Here is an 18,483-nt window from a genome sequence, read left to right on the forward strand (position 1 = left end):
ACATTTTCACCAAGCTGTTTTCTCTCTTTGTGAAGGTAAAAAGTTTGGTGCTGGAGCAGAAGAAAAATCTTTTCATGTGGATAAGATGATAGAGGAAGACGATGACACTTATAATTTTAATACAGATTATGTTTAATGAAACCTAGTCCCTTACGAACTTCCTGAACTGTTGTTTAACTTGATTGTGGAATTATCTTGATACAAGATACTGTGTGTGTGTGTATATATATATATACTGCAGCAAAAAATGGGTTATGGTGTGAGAAACATGTACAGTAATAAATATTTGTAAATATGTAAAAACTTTTGGACAAATGGGTAAACAGGATGTCCATTTTTTTTCTTTTGCAGACGTGAACTGTGAACTGATGAAAGACAGTACTTGTTATAAAATAAATACTTTGTCACCCCTGACTCATTTGTATCATTTAGGCTTCATAATAGTATCCTAAGGCATAATCCCTGTTTCACAAATCAAGAAATCGAGGTTCAGGTTAAGTGACTTGTCTGACACTGGCACAACTGGTCCTAACAGAGTCATTCTTAAGGCCAAAGAATAGATAATTTGAAGATAACTGTTTTTGAATTTTATTTTTAGAACAAGATGAAAAACCATCGTTAAATAATGATTTAGTATTGGAGAATTCTAACTTAAGTCACCAAAACTAGGAAGCATAACTTTCTAAAAGAAACAAGAAACTAACTTAGCATATTCTAAAAACTAACTTAAAATAGAATGTAAACATGCTTCAGGTGGGTTTCATGCAAAGTAAAGTGTCATGTACAAAGCCACAGGTTACAGGAGTAGAAAAACAGCATTTAACTAGCTGCAAGATGGCCCATCAGTCCTAGGGAAGGTATACCATTCCCTCTGCTGGTCAAATTCTCTCTGTAGTAGCAACAAAAATTAACTATTAAAATACATTTTCTCAAGTAAGGCAGGTGTAAATTGGCATTCATATTATAGTTGAAACTTATGAGAAACTTGTTAAGTTGACTCTAAGTTGATTTTCCCATGTTGCACACAAAAATTCTCAACATCATATGGAAGACATTTTCCCAACTAGAATTATCCTTCAGTGTTTCCTGAGAAGAAAATGGTAGTCATCCCAGCCCTGGTACCAAAAAATAATAATAATAATAATAATGGTAGTCTATATTTTACTCTGCATTTGCAATTTCTCCATGTCTTCGGATTAGGCTGAATTTTCCTGTTGGATCTGGAATATACCATTTTTCCCAAATGTCAGCATAAGAAGCAGTTCTTCCCCATGGCTTAAAGTGTCCGTTCCAGTGGAGTAATTTAGCAGCTTTCACAAACTGAGGTGAATATCGCTTTCCAGCACTAGAGCCTTTCATTAACAAAACAAAATAGACACACATCAACAATTAAATTGTTAGTAACTAAAGACAGGCTTGCTGTCAGGGGTTCTGAAATTTTAAAATGGGATTACTTACCGAGGTGTCTGACATTCCACATGGGGTCAATATTCGAATGTTGTTTATAAAACACTATAAGTAGGGGGGGTGTTGTGATGCTTCCTGCCAATGTTCTACTATATAATTCTTCTCTAGAGGGACAAAGAAAGAGCCATTAAGGTAGTATAAGCCCCAGGTGCTGAATTAATTTAAATGCTCACCACAACTCTCTATATTCTCTATATACTTACTCTACATTAAGTTTCATCCACTTTTCCAGTTGATAAGTAATGTTTTGTTGTTTCCATTCTGTTAAATTTGCTACGAAAACCCCAGGATTAAAAGAGCAGGTACTAGCTTTCATGGCAAGATTTCGAATCCTTTTTTTCTTATAGTCCAGAAATCCAATATAATTATACTGTGAACAGAATTAAGATGCAGTTTATTTAAACAGAACAATGAAGAAGTTTTTTGTGTTAATCACTGACCCAACCAACAAAAGGAACTAGACGATCAGTATAATCAACAGGTACACTGTTGAAGTATTGTACTGTCAAGCCTCAAACTAACACTGAAAACATTCCTGAGAATGCATAACATGAAATTCTGTAAAGAGAGGAAAGAAATGGCCTCCTAGGCAATTACTACTAATGCTCTTAGACACAAAATACTTTAATGAAAAAGGTAAGAAATGTTCTAAGAATGAGCATGTGGGTGGAAGATTTTCACAGTGGTGATGGTGGTGATTCTTGAAGTCAGAACAGCATACATGTGAAAAAGGAAATAGAACATTGTGCTTAAGGCTCTGGTGACTGCCATTTTGCTGACAACTGGTTTCAATAATTAAAGCTGTGTCTTTAGTTACTATTTAACTTAATTTTTTAAGATTTTATTTTATTTTTTAAATTTATTTTTAGTTTTCAACATTTATTTCCACAATACTTTGAGTTACAAATTTTCTCCCCAGCTCTACCCTGCCCTCCCACCCCAAGATGTCATTTATTTCTGATTGCCCCGTTCCCTAGCCTGTCCTCCCTTCTATCACCCCACTCCACCCCCCACCCCTTTCCCCCTTTCTTGTAAGGCAAGATAGATTTGTATACCACATTGCCTGTAATATCTTATTTCCCAGTTGCATATGAAAACTTTTTAACATTTGTCTTTAGAACTTTGAGTTCCAAATTCTCTCCCTTCTTCCCTCCCCACCCACCCTCCTTGAGAAGGCAAGTAATTCAATATAGGTTATACATGTATTGTTATGCAAAACATTTCCTTAATAGTCATGTTGTGAAAGACTATATTTCCCTCCATCCTATCCTGTCTCCCTTTATTCAATTTTCTCCTTTGACCCTGTCCCTTTTCAAGTATTTGCTTTTGACTGCCTCTTCCCCCAGTCTGCCCTCCCTTCTATCATCCCTCCCCTTCCTCCCTACTTTCCTGTAGGATAAGATACCCAATTGAGTGTGTGTTATTTTAATGGGTGATTCACCTGATTCCCTGGTCCATGAACAATAACTTTCGCAGAAGTTGAATCACAGTCTTCTGAAAAAGCAGCTGCATGCCCAGGCTTCAAAGGTGTATTATAAAGGGCAAGAATATCACCTAGAAGAGTAAAAGGAGGGGCCTCAAAAGAGGCCCTGAATGCACCAAGTTTTCAGTGAAAATAACTCATTTCCACCCATAGTTAACAAGTGTCCTAACGATTTAAAATGAAATTTCAGCCAAGTTCAGTTAGATAGATTAAAAGGGGTCGGTTGAGAGCATGAGGGGAAAAAAGATACCTTGTACTATTACATCATCATCCATATATATGGCCTTTTCTGCATTTGGAACCAGGCTAGGTAGGTAGTATCTGGCAAAGGTTAGCTGTTAAAAGAAGAGATGCATATGGCTTGTAAACATTAATATAGCACTGTAAAGATGGAATGCTAGTTTTCTAAGGCTCTTTGTGCAGTGGTCTAGGGCTGGTCCCAGGAAGTTGCCTCTGTCACAGTCATGACAAGTTATTTGTGTGTGTGTGTGTGTGTGTGTACACATACACACAGCAACCTTCAGCAACTCCATTAGTTTTGTACTGCCATGAAAAGCTCCAAGCCCCCGTGTCGTGTGAACCCCACCAGTCACTGTGTCCCAGATGGAGAGTACTCACTGGCTTCACGGAGTCCACCTGTTTAGGATCCACCTTTACTTTCCCTTCCAAAAGCTGAGGGTCAAAATCCACAATTTTGTATTTGATGTTTTTCAGAGAGCCGCTATTGAGCCAGGATCTGACGGCGGTAAAGCACCAAATGTCGTGTCAGTCTCAGTGTGAAAATGATCGTGTTTCAATAAAAATCAGACAGATGTGTTCTGTTCTTCAGGAACAGTATCAAGCATTTCAGTAAATTCTAACAGGCCTGTACAGGAGACAGAGTTCCATCTACCTACCTACCTATAGTCTAGAGCCCTGAGAAAGTCCAGGGGTTCTCATGAAGGAAGTAGTCTTTTGGGGGGGGGGGGGATAAGGCAGGGCAATTGGAATTAAGTGACTTGCCTAAGGTCACACAGCAAGTGTGTCAAGTGTCTGAGGCCGCATTTGAACTTGGGTCCTCCTGACTGCAGGGCCGGAGCTCTAGTCACCGTGCCACCTAGCTGCCCCACAAAGTATTCTTAATAGAGAGGGAACACTGACTTGAGGCAGAACCTGAGTTCAAATCCCATCTCATGCTTACTACCTTGTGTTACTACCTTGGCAACACCTTAATAGGCCTCACTTTTCTGTAAAGTGAGGGGACCCTTCCATGATGCCACAAATCTGGGGTTCGGCTGATTCCTGCAGTAAACACCTGCCAGTCTCCGAGTCTACAATGTGACAGGCCCCAAGAGGAAACTGTGGTCAAGAGCAAACTCAGACCTGAGATACACTGGAGGCTCCTCTGGTCCTCCTCTCACTGACTTCCCAAGTGAATTTGATCAAGTACCTTCCCCCTCTCTGGGTCTCACCTTCTCTAAAATGCGGGGCTCAGCTTTTATCTGAAAATTAATAATGTGAGGAAAGGCAAGTGTGTGAATGCAGACAGGCATCTTAAGACTGAAGTGTAAAATAAATAGAAAAATTTTAAATATGAAATCATGCAAAGTAAAGGAAGCTGAGACATAGTGCCTAAAACAACGTAAATACAAAGAACAATGGAAACAATTTAAAATAAGTGTAAAACTGCAGAGAACCAGTTTGGCCCCAAAGAAGAGTTACAAGAAGAAGCCTCTTCCTATTCCTTTGCAGAGATGGTAGGGGGTGGGAAGTAGTGGTCTCATGGGTATGGAACATTATATATGGCAAATTTTGTCCATGTATCAATCAGTTTTACCTTCAGATTGTTTCTTTTTAATGTAAAGAGTGGCTCTGAGACAGGAAATGGCCCAGAAAAATTGAGGCAATGTAAATGCAAAGTAAAAATCTATTAAAATCTTGGGGTGGAGGCAGAAAGGAAACAGATCAAAATGTTAACTACCAATTAATTTCTTCCTCTGTATATTCAACACACCGCCTCCTAAATATGCTCTCTGACCCAGGAGAAAGTGAGTGCAAAAGCATCTACAATCCCCAAATAAGTGTCTTCCTACATTTATAATTAGTTTATAGCACACTTTGGGTACTTGGTACATGCGATTTTAATAGTTTTAAAGTTGTTATTTGTTCCTGAGCTGAGTGGGGGGGCTTCGGGGACATTGTAGAGAGTGCCTAAGATACCATGTCAGGAGTAACGGGTGAGAATCCGGCTACCAGGCAAGTCGTGACACTGGGCAGGGCACGTATCTGAGCTTTCATTTCCTTACTCTGCAATGTATCCTAGCATTGTGTGACATTCACAGCGTTATGGTGAGAAAAATGACTAGAAAGAGCTACTTTAGAGTAAGAGTGAAACATTTTCCAACTTAGATGAGCTTTTAGTTTTTCTTTACTAAAAGTTTTTCTTTAAGAGAAAGCTCTGTCATTCAGGACCTCGGCCTCAAGCAGGGACTCTGTTTTATGCTTGCATACATTAGGTGGTAAGGCCTTACAGGTCTTCCCAATTCCTCTTCTGCCGTATAGTTTTAACAACTGAGACAGGAACTTACCTGAGATGGTCTGTAGTATCATTCAAAGTAACAATGTAGAAAACCACATTGGAGCGGGTATTATGGTAAATACTATTCATCACTGCAATTGTGCCACCAAGTCTGTCTTCTGATGCTGCGATGACTACAGGAATCTCCCCTTCACTCCCATAGATCAAGCTTTCAGGAGCATTAGGCACAAAGGCTAGTGGCTGAAATCCCACAAGATTTGGATCTGTGGAGGGCAGAGAGGCAAGGGCAAAGGGAAGCAAGTATGGTCAATACCACTGGATACAAACCCAAGAAATGGAGAGGTGTGGAGGATGGAGGAACAGGAATCCTCCTTACAAGCTGCTACGGTAGTCTTGTTTTTCTTTCTTCCGGCTTTCTATTCTAAAGCACTAATCATCTAAGCCTAAAGGAAAAGGGATGTGGACAATGGACTTTGGCAGATCTGAAAACCAATTTACTGGCTTATTTAAGCTAATCGAGATTGTGCTGAAGGGTGTCTGTGGAAATCAGATATGAGGAACAATCCTATGCTTATTAATACACATTTAGTGTTTTAAGATCTGCAAAGCCTTTTCCTCACAATGAGATAGGTAACACTCCATTTTAAAGATGAGCAAACCAAAGCTGTGAACAGTGAGTACCTGCCTCCCTTTTTGCCAAAGTCTATAAAATCTACAGTCACAAAAATTTCCTCTTCCTTTCCCCTCCCTCTCTCCTGTAGAAGTAACTTGGCAATGTAGTAAGTAAAAGATTATAGAACTATCTTTTAACCCACGTATGAATGGAAGAGAATAGCAGTTTGAGTTGTGATTTACTTTAGAAGACCAATAAGGTCACTGTACCTGAGACCTCCCTTTTCAACAAATCACTCAGACCAAGGAAGTTATGATGCAAAACTAGTAAAAAGAGAGTGACAGCAAGGACTAGGATGATGATGTTCACTAAAACAAAAAAAGAAAAAAAAGTTAAATGTCTTCTTTGCTATTTAACCAGTTTCAAAAACCTACAACTTGGAGATAGCGTGTACCTTTACGGAATGACATTTTTCCTTTCAAGCTTAAAAGAATGTTACTTCATAAACCTGCAAGAGAAAAACATTAAAATTACTGTGTGCACCTAGCCCTAACAGTTAAATTTTCTGGTGGCATTTCCACAAAGTTCAGCAGCAAAGATCCCAATCTGCATTATTTCTATAACTGATCTAATGTCTAAGTATGAGCTTGAAGTGCTGCTCCAAAGGTAAAGTCAAACAAAAAAAAGCAGGCTCAGTATTAAGCGATTCACAATATTCTTTGGTGTTACATTGCATTTACCTTAAAATTCCAAGTCCTCTACTTTATATGTGGTACTGAAGTACAATTCTGTTATATGTCCTGTTAACCTTCAGGAAACTTTCACCCAAGTAAATCGTATCAGCTGCTATGCCGGTGATTCTGGTCTATGCTTTGTTGGAGTGATAAAAAAAAAAAAAAAGGGGGCGGAGCCAAGATGGCAGCAGGAAAGCAGGGACTTGCTTAAGCTCCCCCCCCAAATCCTTTCAAACACCTGTAAAAAATGGCTCTAAACAAATTCCAGAGCTGCAGAACCCATGAAATAGCAGAGGGAAACAGATCTCCAGCCCAGAAGAGCCTGGAGGGTCGCCAGGAAGGGTCTATCGCATGGTGCTGAGAGCAGAGGGCAGCCCAGCATGGGCCGTGCCAGGACAGACCAGACCCAGAGTCAGCCAGTCAGAGAAGGCTTTGGGGCCATGAAACAATGAGCTGTGGCAGTTAGCAGACTTCTCAACCCACAGATGCCAAAGAGCAGGTTAGGGGGAAACTGCCAGTGGAGTTCAGAGAGGTCTGGCCACCAGCTTGGGGTGGGGGGGTGTGGGGGGTGGAGAGGAGGTCTTGCAGTGGTGGCAGTAGTAGCAGCAGTAGGAAGCTCCTGAGGCTAACTCCAGAGCGCCAGCATCAGCGGCTTCTGGAGTCCCTGGCTCACATGGTGGGAGGAATCTAGCAGCAGATTAGAGTGGGAATGCAAGGAGCGCTTTGTGGGCACAAAGGCAGATTCTCTTGTTGTGTCCTGCTTGGATTTGAATTGCGGACCTGGTTGGCAGTTCTTGGGGGAGAGGAGCGCTGCTGTGACAGAGCGTGGGGTGACGGTGGAGTATAAGTAGCTCTGAAAACAGCAATGCTTGGACCCTAAAGCTGGGGACAAAGTACTCTCTACTCTACAAACAGTCATATCCTGACAAAAAGGTCAAGGGTCAAGTGGTTGGCTGGGAACATGGCCAGGCAGCGAAAACGGACCCTGATTCAGACTCAGACTTTGGAATCTTTTTTTGGTGACAAAGAAAACCAAAACATACAGCCAGAAGAAGTCAACAAAGTCAAAGAGCCTACATCAAAAGCCTCCAAGAAAGATATGAATTGGGCCATGGAAGAGCTCAAAAAGCATTTGGAAAAGCAAGTAAGAGAAGTAGAGGAAAAACTGGGATGAGAAATGAGAGTGATGCAAGAAAACCATGAGAAACAAGTCAATGACTTGCTAAAGGAGACCCAAAAAAATATTGAAGAAAATAACACCTTAAAGAATAGACTAACCCAAATGGCAAAAGAGCTCCAAAAAGCCAATGAAGAGAAGAATGCCTTGAAAGGCAGAATTAGCCACATGGAAAAGGTGGTCCAAAAGACCACTGAAGAAAATACTACCTTAAAAATTAGACTGGAGCAAGTGGAAGCTAGTGACTTTATGAGAAATTAAGATATTATAAAACAGAACCAAAGGAATGAAAAAATGGAAGACAATGTGAACTATCTCATTGGAAAAACCACTGACCTGGAAAATAGATCCAGAAGAGATAATTTAAAAATTATTGGACTACCTGAAAGCCATGATCAAAAAAAAAGAGCCTAGATGTAATTATCAAGGAAAACTGCCCTGATATTCTAGAGCCAGAGGGCAAAATAGAAATTGAAAGAATCCACTGATTGCCTCTTTAAAAAGGTCCCAGGAATTAGAGGGGGGGCGGAGCCAATATGGCAGCTGGAAAGCAGGGACTAGTGTGAGCTCCCCGCCAAGCCCCTGCAAAAACCTTTAAAAAATCGCTCTGAACCAATTCTAGAACTGCAGAACCCAGAAAATAGCAGAGGGAAGCAGGGCTCCAGCCCAGGACAGCCTGGATGGTCTCTGGGTGAGGTCTATCCCGCATGGAGCTGGGAGCGGAGCGGAGCAGAGCCCAGCGTGGGCTGCGCGGACCAACCAGACCAGGAGCTGGGCGGAGCGGGCCCTAGCACCCTGAATCAGTGAGCTGCAGCTGTTACCAGACTTCTCAACCCACAAACACCAAAGACAAAAGAGAAGGTTAGCGGAAAAAGCTGCTGGGGACAGAATTTAAAAAGGAGTTTGCGGTTTGGCCACCGCCCTGGGGGCAGAGGAGGTGGGGCAGCTACAGAACTACAGCTGCAGTTGCTTCCGGCCCCAGGCCCACCTGGTGGGAGGAATTAACAGAGCAGGAGTGCAGAGCCTGCTGAAGATCTAAGTCCAGTCCAGGTTGGGGGTTCTTGGGGAAGGAGGAGTGCTGGTGTGGCAGAGCTGGCACATCCCTCCAGGCCTGGAACATAGTTCTCTTAACTCTACAAGCAGTCATACCCCGCTGAAAAACTCAAGGGTCAAGTTAGTTGGCTGGGAATATGGCCAGGCAGCGAAAATGCATCCAGATTCAGTCTCAGACTCTGGAATCTTTCTTTGGTGACAATGAAGACCAAAACATACAGCCAGAAGAAGTCAACAAAGTCAAAGAGGCTACGACAAAAGCCTCCAAGAAAAACATGAACTGGTCTCAGGCCATGGAAGAGCTCAAAAAGGATTCGGAGAAGCAAGTTAGAGAAGTAGAGGAAAAATTGGGAAGAAAAATGAGAAAGATGCAAGAAAACCATGAAAAACAAGTCAATGACTTGCTAAAGGAGACCCAAAAAAATACTGAAAAATATACCGAAGAAAACAACACCTTAAAAAATAGATTAACTCAAGTGGCAAAAGAGCTCCAAAAAGCCAATGAGGAGAAGAATGCCTTGAAAGACAGAATTAGCCACATGGAAAAGGTGGTCCAACAGACCACTGAAGAAAATACTACCTTAAAAATTAGACTGGAGCAAGTGGAAGCTAGTGACTTTATGAGAAATTAAGATATTATAAAACAGAACCAAAGGAATGAAAAAATGGAAGACAATGTGAACTATCTCATTGGAAAAACCACTGACCTGGAAAATAGATCCAGAAGAGATAATTTAAAAATTATTGGACTACCTGAAAGCCATGATCAAAAAAAAAAAGAGCCTAGATATCATCTTTCAAGAAATTACCAAGGAGAACTGCCCTGATATTCTAGAGCCACAGGGCAAAATAGAAATTGAAAGAATCCACCTATCGCCTCCTCAAATAGATCCCAAAAAGGAATCTCCTAGGAATATTGTAGTATCGTGGAAACACAATCAGAATAACCCAAGATCTAGCAGCTTCTACATTAAGAGATCGAAGGGCTTGGAATATGATATTCCGGAGGTCAATGGAGCTAGGATTAAAACCAAGAATCACCTACCCAGCAAAACTGAGTATCATGCTCCAAGGCAAAATATGGACTTTTAATAAAATAGAGGACTTTCAAGCTTTCTCAGTGAAAAGACCAGAGCTGAATAGAAAATTTGACTTTCAAACACAAGAATCAAGAGAAGCATGAAAAGTGCTAATTTGACTTCATCCTTCCATTCAAGTTCAACAAACAGTTCTCCATTTGGTCTGCCATCTTTGTTACAGATGAAACAAATGCCTTATACTCCATTTTGAATTTTGCATTCTAAGAAGAATTGGACTTCATTTGCTAAGCAGGACCCAAGGACCAGAGCAAGCAGATCTTCACCATGAAGACTTTTCTGTTTTTGGTGCCCAGCATCACTTTGTCTAATCAGTAGTGGAGGCTTGATACCTGCCTTTGGCATGGCTATGAAGAACTGTGCTATCAAGTAATCTTGTATAATTATAACATATGTAATGGAGATATTTTGTTGGTTTTTTAAATTTTTTTTTGTGAAGCAATAAGGGTTAAGTGACTTGTCCAGGGTCACATAGCTAGTAAATGTCAAGTATCTGAGGCCAGATTGAAACTCGGGTCCTCCTGACTCCAGGGCTGGTGTTCTATCCACTGTGCCACCTAGCTGCCCCAGAGATACCTTGATAAAAGAGAGCTTTTAATGCTCTATCTACAGTTTGCTCTACTGAGTCAAAATGTTCTTTAAATAAACAATAAACCCAGAAAAAAAAAGATCCCAAAAAGAAGACTCCTAGGAATATTGTCGCCAAATTCCAGAGTTCTCAGGTCAAGGAGAAAATACTGCAAGCAGACAGAAAGAAACAATTTGAATATTGTGGAAACACAATCAGAATAACACAACATCTAGCAGCTTCTACATTAAGTGATCAAAGGGCTTGGAATATGATATTCTGGAGGTCAAAGGAGCTAGGATTAAAACCAAGAATCCCCTATCCAGTAAAACTGAGTATAATGCTCCAAGGCAAAATATGGGTTTTCAATAAAATAGAGGACTTTCAAGCTTTCTCAATGAAAAGACCAGAGCTGAATAGAAAATTTGACTTTCAAATACAAGAATCAAGAGAAGCATGAAAAGGTAAACAAGAAAGAGAATTCATAAGGGACTTACTAAAGTTGAACTGTTTTGTTTACATGGAAAGATGATATGTGTAATTCAGGAGACCTTTCTCAGTATTAGGGGAGTTGAAAGGAATATAGACAGAGGGCACAGGATGAGGTGAATATGAAGGGATGTTATCTAAAAAATGAAATAAATTTAAGGGGTGAGAGAGGAATATATTGAGAGAGGGAGAAAGGGAGAGATAGAATGGGGTAAATTATCTCACATAAAAGTGGCAAGAAAAAGCAGTTCTGTTGGAAGGAAAGAGGGGGCAGGTGAGGGTGAATGAGCAAATTTTATTCTCATCGGATTCAACTTGAGGGAATAACATACATGCTCAATTGGGTATCTTACTCCACAGGAAAGTAAGGAGAAGGGGATAAAAAAAAGGTGGGGGTGATAGAAGGGAGGGCTGATATGGGGAGGAGGTAATCAAAAGCAAACACATTTGAAAAGGGACAGGGTCAAGGGAGAAAATTGAATAAAGGGGGACAGGATAGGATGAAGGGAAATATAGCCAGCCTTTCACAACATGAACATTGTGGAAGTGTTTTGCATAATGATACATGTGTGATTCTATGTTGAATTGCTTGCCTTCCTAGGGAGGGTGGGTGGGAAGGGAAGAAGTGAGAGAATTTGGAACTCAAAGTTTTAAAAGCTTATGCTTAATTTTTTTTTTTTTGCACACAGCTGGGAAACAAGATATATAGGGAATGGGGCATAGAAATCTATCCTGCCATACAACAAAGTGAGAGGAGAGGGGATGGGGGGGAATGGGGTAAAAGAGGGGAGGGCTGACTGGGGAACGAGGCAATAAGAATATATGCCATCCTGGTTGGGGGGGGGGGGAGAGAGTAGAAACCGGGAGAAAATTTGTAACTCGAAATGTTGTGGAAATCAAGGTTGAAAACTAAAATATTAAGTAAAATATATACAGGAAAAAACAAGCAAAAAACTCCACCATCGAAGGAAAGGAGATCAAGTAAAGAATCAAACAAAAAAAAATTATGGAGGGAGCAGGAGGTGGTGCAGTAGAGATGGAGGAGAGCAAATTCAAAAAAAGTCCAGGTGCTGATATGCCTAGATTCACAAAATATAATACCCCCTCCTTATGAACCAAAGAGTTGTGTTGCTGTGTGACACTGCTGGGACCAGCTTATCATATGGCTGAAGATGGAGTTTCCAGTTTGTGTACTTTTTGCTTTTATGCACAGGATTCCCATCAATATTGAGTACCTGCCTTATGCCAGGATGCGCTGGCGATATGGATATGAACAACATCGTGCGCTCATGAAGCTCATAACTTAGACTAGCTGGGGAGATGAGACTCGCTCATAAATAACAATAGGGGCAATACGTAATAAACACAAGAAAATAAGCAAAATATTCTGGGAGTGATGAGATCTCGTGTCCCTTCCCAAGCAGTTACAAATCTTGCGGTATTTTTCTTCCTTATTGTTCGCGCTCAGTATCCTTTCTACCATCTCATGTACATGGGGGGCCCCAAGGCTCCACCCTCTGTACTCTCTTCCATCCATACTCATGATTTCATCAGCTCCCATGTATTCAGCTCTTATGCAGCTGATTCCCAAATCCATATGTCCAGCCCACTTCTTGCTCCTGAGCTCTACCCCCACATCTCCAAATATTTGCTAGACATTTTCCACATGTATATTTCCTCGGTATCTAAAACTCAACATACAGAAAACCAGTCTGTCAGTCAAACAATTTTTATTATGCATCTATGATGTGTCAGGCACTATGATAAGCACTGGGGATACAAACAACAACAACAAAAGCAAAAGCCAGTCCCTGCTCACAATCTAATGGGAGAGACAACATGTGAACAACTATGTATAAACACGATACATGCAGGATAAATTGGCAATAATAAATGGGGAAGGCACTAGAATTAAGAGGGATGAGAAAGGCTTCCTGTAGAACGTGGGATTTTAGCTGGGATTTGAAGAAGGTAGGTGGTGGACATAAGGAGAGAAGGAACATTCCAGGCATGCGAAACAGCCAGTGAATATAACTGGAGTCTAGAGATGGAACATCTCATTAAGAAACAGTAAGAAGGCCAGTGTCGCTGGATCATGGGAGAAAGGTATAAGAATACTGGAAAGCTGGGCGTGGAGTGGGGTGAGAAGGTAGGTTATGAAGGCCTCTGAAGGTCAAACAGGTTGTTTGTTCCCGGAGGTAACAAGTTGTTGGTGTTTACTGAGTAGAAGGGTGATAGAGTCAGATCTGTACAGTTGAGCGGAAGAAGGATTGCAGTGTGGAAAGACTTGTGGCAGACAGCCCAACCAGCAGGTTACTGCAATTGTCAGGCATAAGGTGCTGAGGGGCTGCACCAGAGTGGTGGCAGTGTCGGGGAGAGGAGAAGGCACGTGGGAGAGATATCATGAAGGGAAAATAGGCTTTGGGGAGTAAGAGACAGGGAGAAGTCAAGGATGACACCTAGGTTGTGAGCCTGAATGACTGGAAGCATGGTGGTGCCCTTGATGGGAACAGAAAAGGTTGGAAGGGAAGGGTTTTGGACTTGAGTTTAAGATTTCTATAAGACATATAGTTTGATATTAGGGATCAGCACTGGATAAGTAAAACTGACAATCAGCAGCAGCAGAGATAACTGATTCCATGGGAGTAGATGAGATCACGAAATTAAAGTCTGAGAAGGTACAGTCAGATAGGTAGGAGGAGAACCAGGAGAAAGCAGTGCCATGAAAACATAAGAGAGAATAGTGTATCAAGGAGAAGAAGGTGATGGACAGTGTCAAAGGCTAGAGAGAGACGTCAGTAAAGAGGAGGAATAAGAAAAAGACAAACTAATTATCTGTCCCCCAAACCCTTCCTCCCCAACTTCTCCATTTCTGTCAAGGGCATGACCATTTCCAGTCACCCAAGTTCATAACTTGACCCTTTAAGTCTTACACTCCACACAACCAATCAGTTTCCAAGATGTGATTCGATCTCCTTGATGACTCTCATCTCCAATCCTTTTTCTATTCACATCAGAAATACCTAGACTATTGCAATAGACCCTTAATTGGTTTCCTTGTATCCTGTCTCTTCCCCCTCCAATTTATCCTATACAGAGCTGCCAAACTGATATTTCTAAAGCACAAGTCAGATAATGCCATTCCCTTGCTGAAGAAACTTCAGTAACTCCCACTGCTTCTAAGACAAAATACAAACTCCTTTGGTGTGGTGTTTAAAGTCCTGCAGTCTGCTTCCAATCCATCTCTAGTTAAAAATTATTCTCCCTCAATCTACATTCCAATTAAACTAACCCACTTGATATTTCTTGTATGTAATAGCCCCTCTCTTGTCTCTGAATCTTTGCATGTCTGCCCTTCATGCCTGGAATGCTCTCCTCTCCCATCTCTAGTGCCTGAAAACTCTAGCTCCTCTCAAGGCTCAACTCAGATGCCACCTCATTCAAAAGGCCTTCCCTCTCTCATCTCTCTCTCACTCTACACACAGACAGACAGACAGACAGACAGACACAATTTTATTTTCAGTTCCAAGTTTTTTCCCTTCTCCAACCCCCTTCTTCATTCCACTAAGAAGGCAAGAAATACAAACCCCACTACAAATATGAAGTCATGCAAAACTAATTTCTATATTAGCCATGTTCTGGGAAAAAAAATAAAAGAAAAAGGAAAAATATGCTTCCATCTGTACTCTGAGTATATCAGTTCTCTCTCTGGAGGTAGATAGCATGTTTTATCCCAAGTCTTTTGGAATTGTGGTGGGACATTCTGTTGAGTAGTTACTATGTCTTTCACAGTTGACTGTCTTCACAGTATTGCTATTACTGTGTACGTTCTTTTGGTTCTGCTCACTTCAACTTTGCATCAGTTTATACAAATCCTCTCAGGTTTCTCTGAAGCCATCCCCTTCATCATTTCTTACAGCATGATAGTAATGCATCACAATCATGTACCATAATTTATTTAGTCACTCTCCAATTGATGGGCATGCTCTCAATTTCCAATTCTTTGCCACCACTACAAAAAAAAAAGAGAGATGCTATAATTTTTTTTTTAATACATGTGTCCTTTTTCTCTCTTTGCTCTTTTTTGGGGTATAGACCTAGTAGTGGTAGCCTATATGAAAGGATATGCACAAATTAATAGCTTTTGGGTTATATTTCCAAATTGCTTTCCAGAATGGTTGGACTAGTTCATAGTTCCACCTGCATTAATGTACCTATTTTTCTATACCCCTTCAAACACTTGGCATTTTCCTTTTCCATCATCTTAGCCAATCTAATGGGTTCAAGGTGGCACCTCAGAGTTGTCTTAATTTATATTTCTTTAATCATTAGTGATTTAGAACATTTTTTATATGAGTATTGATTTGATTTCTTTCTCTGAAAATTGCCTTTTCCCATCCCTTGACCACTACTTTGTACTTATTTTGTACATATCCTGTTGTTTATGTGTGAAAATGTTGCATTCTTCAGAAGGATGTCTGCTGTGAGCACAACTATATCATTTTGTATTTGTTTCCCTCAAACCCAGAGCAATGCTTGGTCCACAGTATATGCACAATAAATGCTTGAAGAAATATATTCAATTAGGAGAAAAATCTAGTTGTAAATATATACGGCTAGAACTAACAAAAATAGGCATTGGTGACATGTCCATATATTGAAAGAGAGACCAGTTGAAAACCTGAGAATAGAGAATGAAAAGGCTAGAAGGCAGAAATATACCCAATAGTGAGAATGATTTTTGAATACAAGAAGGCCTAACCAACCAGGCGAAAAGGTGCCTCCTTCTGTTATAAACCTGAATCCTAAGAACAAAGAATTTAAACATGCCTATCAAAAATTGATACAGTTGTATGTAATAACTTAGGCAATACTTTTGAGATGGTTTGATTCTGTGACAGCAATGATCATGCAGGTGTGCTTCTACTGACATGAGGCTGATTCAAACTGCCCTACCTTAACCACTTGAAATCAAATTGAGCTTGTTACCTAATCTTTGGTTGATTCTCTATCAGTTGGGTGATGGAGTTCATGTTATAAACATCTTTTTTCATATATCTCTTTCACTGTAATTTTTATTCTGTGGTTTTAAAGAATGGATATTAATCCACAGAAACATGCAAAAATTGTAGTTATTAAATAGTACACTTCAATAACTATTAGAGATATTGCACGCACGCGCACACACACACACACACACACACAAAGTTGGTGTGGAGAAGTGAAGCATTTCGTATCATTTAAAAAACCATAATGAAACATGATTAGTCACATGGAAGCACAAAAAAAAAGTACAATGGAAAATGAAAAACACCAGGAGATGACGAACTATTGCTGGAAAACAGCAATTTGTCCTTAGAAAACAAATACCTTAGAGAGACTTGGCAGCTAGAGGGATTTGTTACTGATTCCTCTACAGGTGGCACATGCTTCTTGGCTGGAAGAATAACTTAAAAAATAGCCTCTATTGCTATGAAGCAAAATATGCTTGTCTTGAACAAAACAATACAAAAACTGCATTGGTGGACCTAAGATTTGACAAAGGTAATTTTTACTGATGAAACTCACTTTTCATTCTGGATTATACCAAAATCACTGTCAAAGTGCAAGTGAGTCTGTAAGATCTGGGGATCTTCGTGAGACTAAGACATCCGACCCCAAAAATGTTCTGGAGATTTTTCACTTTCAGTGGGCCTGGAAGTCTTTTCCCCATTGAGATAATGGGGAACTCTGATAAACATAAGCAGAACTGTTCCAAAATTATAGAAATCCCCAAATGGAATGCGGAAACAAATGCTACAAGTTGTGAACGTTTAAGAAATTTATCTGAGATGGAGATAAACATGTTTCTTTGGCTTGAGAAATCCTTTGATTTAAACCCCAGTGAAAATTAATGAGACTTAAAAAATTGTATTGTTCATAAAACATACACGTAATATGTAATGTGATGAAAGTGTATTTTTATGATGAAGAATTAAAAGAATGCATGGTAAAATCTTGTGAACTCAATGCCAAATCCTGTAAAAAAAGTGACTGTGGCAAAAAAAAAAATTCAGTAAATTAAACATTTTTAATGTAAAAGTCATAATGTTTATTGTATATCAATAATTTAACTATTTTGCTTTATCCCAAGTAATCTGCATGCAATTAAATGCTAAACCTCAACAATGACCATATGCACTGCATAACTGTCAGGATTTTTATTTGAATAGGATATTCATTTGAATAGAAATCTTCACAAAAATGCTATACTTATCTTTAATCATGGAGATAATGCTACAGGCTCAAAGGCTATGCCAGTGGAACACCAGCTCTCACTGGAAAGATACTCATCAGCATCTACATCAGGCTAAATGCTATATGATGAAATTCAATAGGTATAAACATAAAGTTTCCTCCCAGTGAATCTGACTGAACCCAAATGTAATTTGAAAAAGATCTGAGGATTTTAGTGGACTGCAAACTCAATGAATCCACAGTGTGATGTTACAGAGCAAAAAGCTAATGCAACGTAAGGCTGAATTAAGGGAAGAAAACTGTCCGAGACTAAGATGGTGATATCTCTGTTATACTTGGCCCTGATCAGAACATCTGGAATATCCTGGTATAGGTCTCAGCACCTTTTAGGCTGAAATGCAACCAGGATGATGAAAGCAAATTTAGGATGGATGTAAGGAAAAATCTTCCTTATAATTAGACTGACCCCAGAGTAGAATGGATGGCCTTGGGATGTCAGAGGTTTTCACCTCCCCCAACCCCCAACCTGACATGTTCAAGCAAAGTCTTTATTTAATTGTGTAGGGGGTTCTTGTTCAGGTGCAGGTTAACTTAGGTAGCTACTGAGGTCCCATTCAATTTTGAGATTCAGTGATGCTGAGTATGGTCCTAGGAAAAGCCTTCATCTGCTTTTCTGTGGATCAGCCTAAGAAAAGAAAGGCTCAGCATCAGAAGGTTAGCCACTAGATAATTTCTTTGGCAATAGTGACCTATGAAACACATGAACATAAAATTTCAAAATGTTCCTCAGGCCCAACAGTGGCAGAGTGCAAAAAGTGGTGAGAAGGTGCTAAGGATCAGTTTTTAGACCGTCAGTCAACAAGCGTTAATTTAATTGTCTCTACTTGATGTAATATCTTTGCCCAACAAACAACTAGTGACCTTCCTGGAAGAAATGAGCCACGCCCAAACCAAGATTCTTAAAGTAAAAGAGAAAACATAAAGAAGCTGAAAATTAATGGGAGGCTCACTCACATGCTTTCTCCAGAGACATAAAGGGCATGACGG

At 40.1% G+C, this 18,483-nt stretch overlaps 2 protein-coding genes across 4 annotated transcripts in view; one reads left to right on the plus strand and one right to left on the minus strand.

Moving 5' to 3' along the window:
• The window catches only part of GNL3 (G protein nucleolar 3), a 13,531-nt gene extending 12,540 nt beyond the window's left edge, over positions 1-991 (plus strand). Inside the window, exon 15 of the mRNA XM_036738606.1 lies at positions 36-991. Coding sequence (XP_036594501.1) covers positions 36-136 — 101 coding nt within the window. The 3' untranslated portion in view covers positions 137-991. The remainder of the gene's footprint in view (positions 1-35) is intronic.
• Positions 565-18,483, minus strand: part of GLT8D1 (glycosyltransferase 8 domain containing 1) — a 23,390-nt gene continuing 5,471 nt past the window's right edge. For 2 of the 3 annotated variants that reach the window (XM_036738608.1, XM_036738607.1), the window contains exons 3-11: positions 6,536-6,589; positions 6,351-6,449; positions 5,518-5,731; positions 3,569-3,686; positions 3,201-3,285; positions 2,909-3,021; positions 1,671-1,837; positions 1,459-1,571; positions 565-1,352 (exon numbers count right to left, since the gene is read on the minus strand). In XM_036738608.1, the coding sequence (XP_036594503.1) occupies positions 1,162-1,352; positions 1,459-1,571; positions 1,671-1,837; positions 2,909-3,021; positions 3,201-3,285; positions 3,569-3,686; positions 5,518-5,731; positions 6,351-6,449; positions 6,536-6,551 (1,116 nt within the window). In that variant the 5' untranslated portion in view covers positions 6,552-6,589 and the 3' untranslated portion in view covers positions 565-1,161. The remainder of the gene's footprint in view (positions 1,353-1,458; positions 1,572-1,670; positions 1,838-2,908; positions 3,022-3,200; positions 3,286-3,568; positions 3,687-5,517; positions 5,732-6,350; positions 6,450-6,535; positions 6,590-18,483) is intronic. The other variant, XM_036738609.1, reaches the window with a different exon arrangement.

Source organism: Trichosurus vulpecula, chromosome 9 (assembly GCF_011100635.1).
Source record: "Trichosurus vulpecula isolate mTriVul1 chromosome 9, mTriVul1.pri, whole genome shotgun sequence".
Lineage (NCBI taxonomy): Eukaryota > Metazoa > Chordata > Mammalia > Diprotodontia > Phalangeridae > Trichosurus > Trichosurus vulpecula.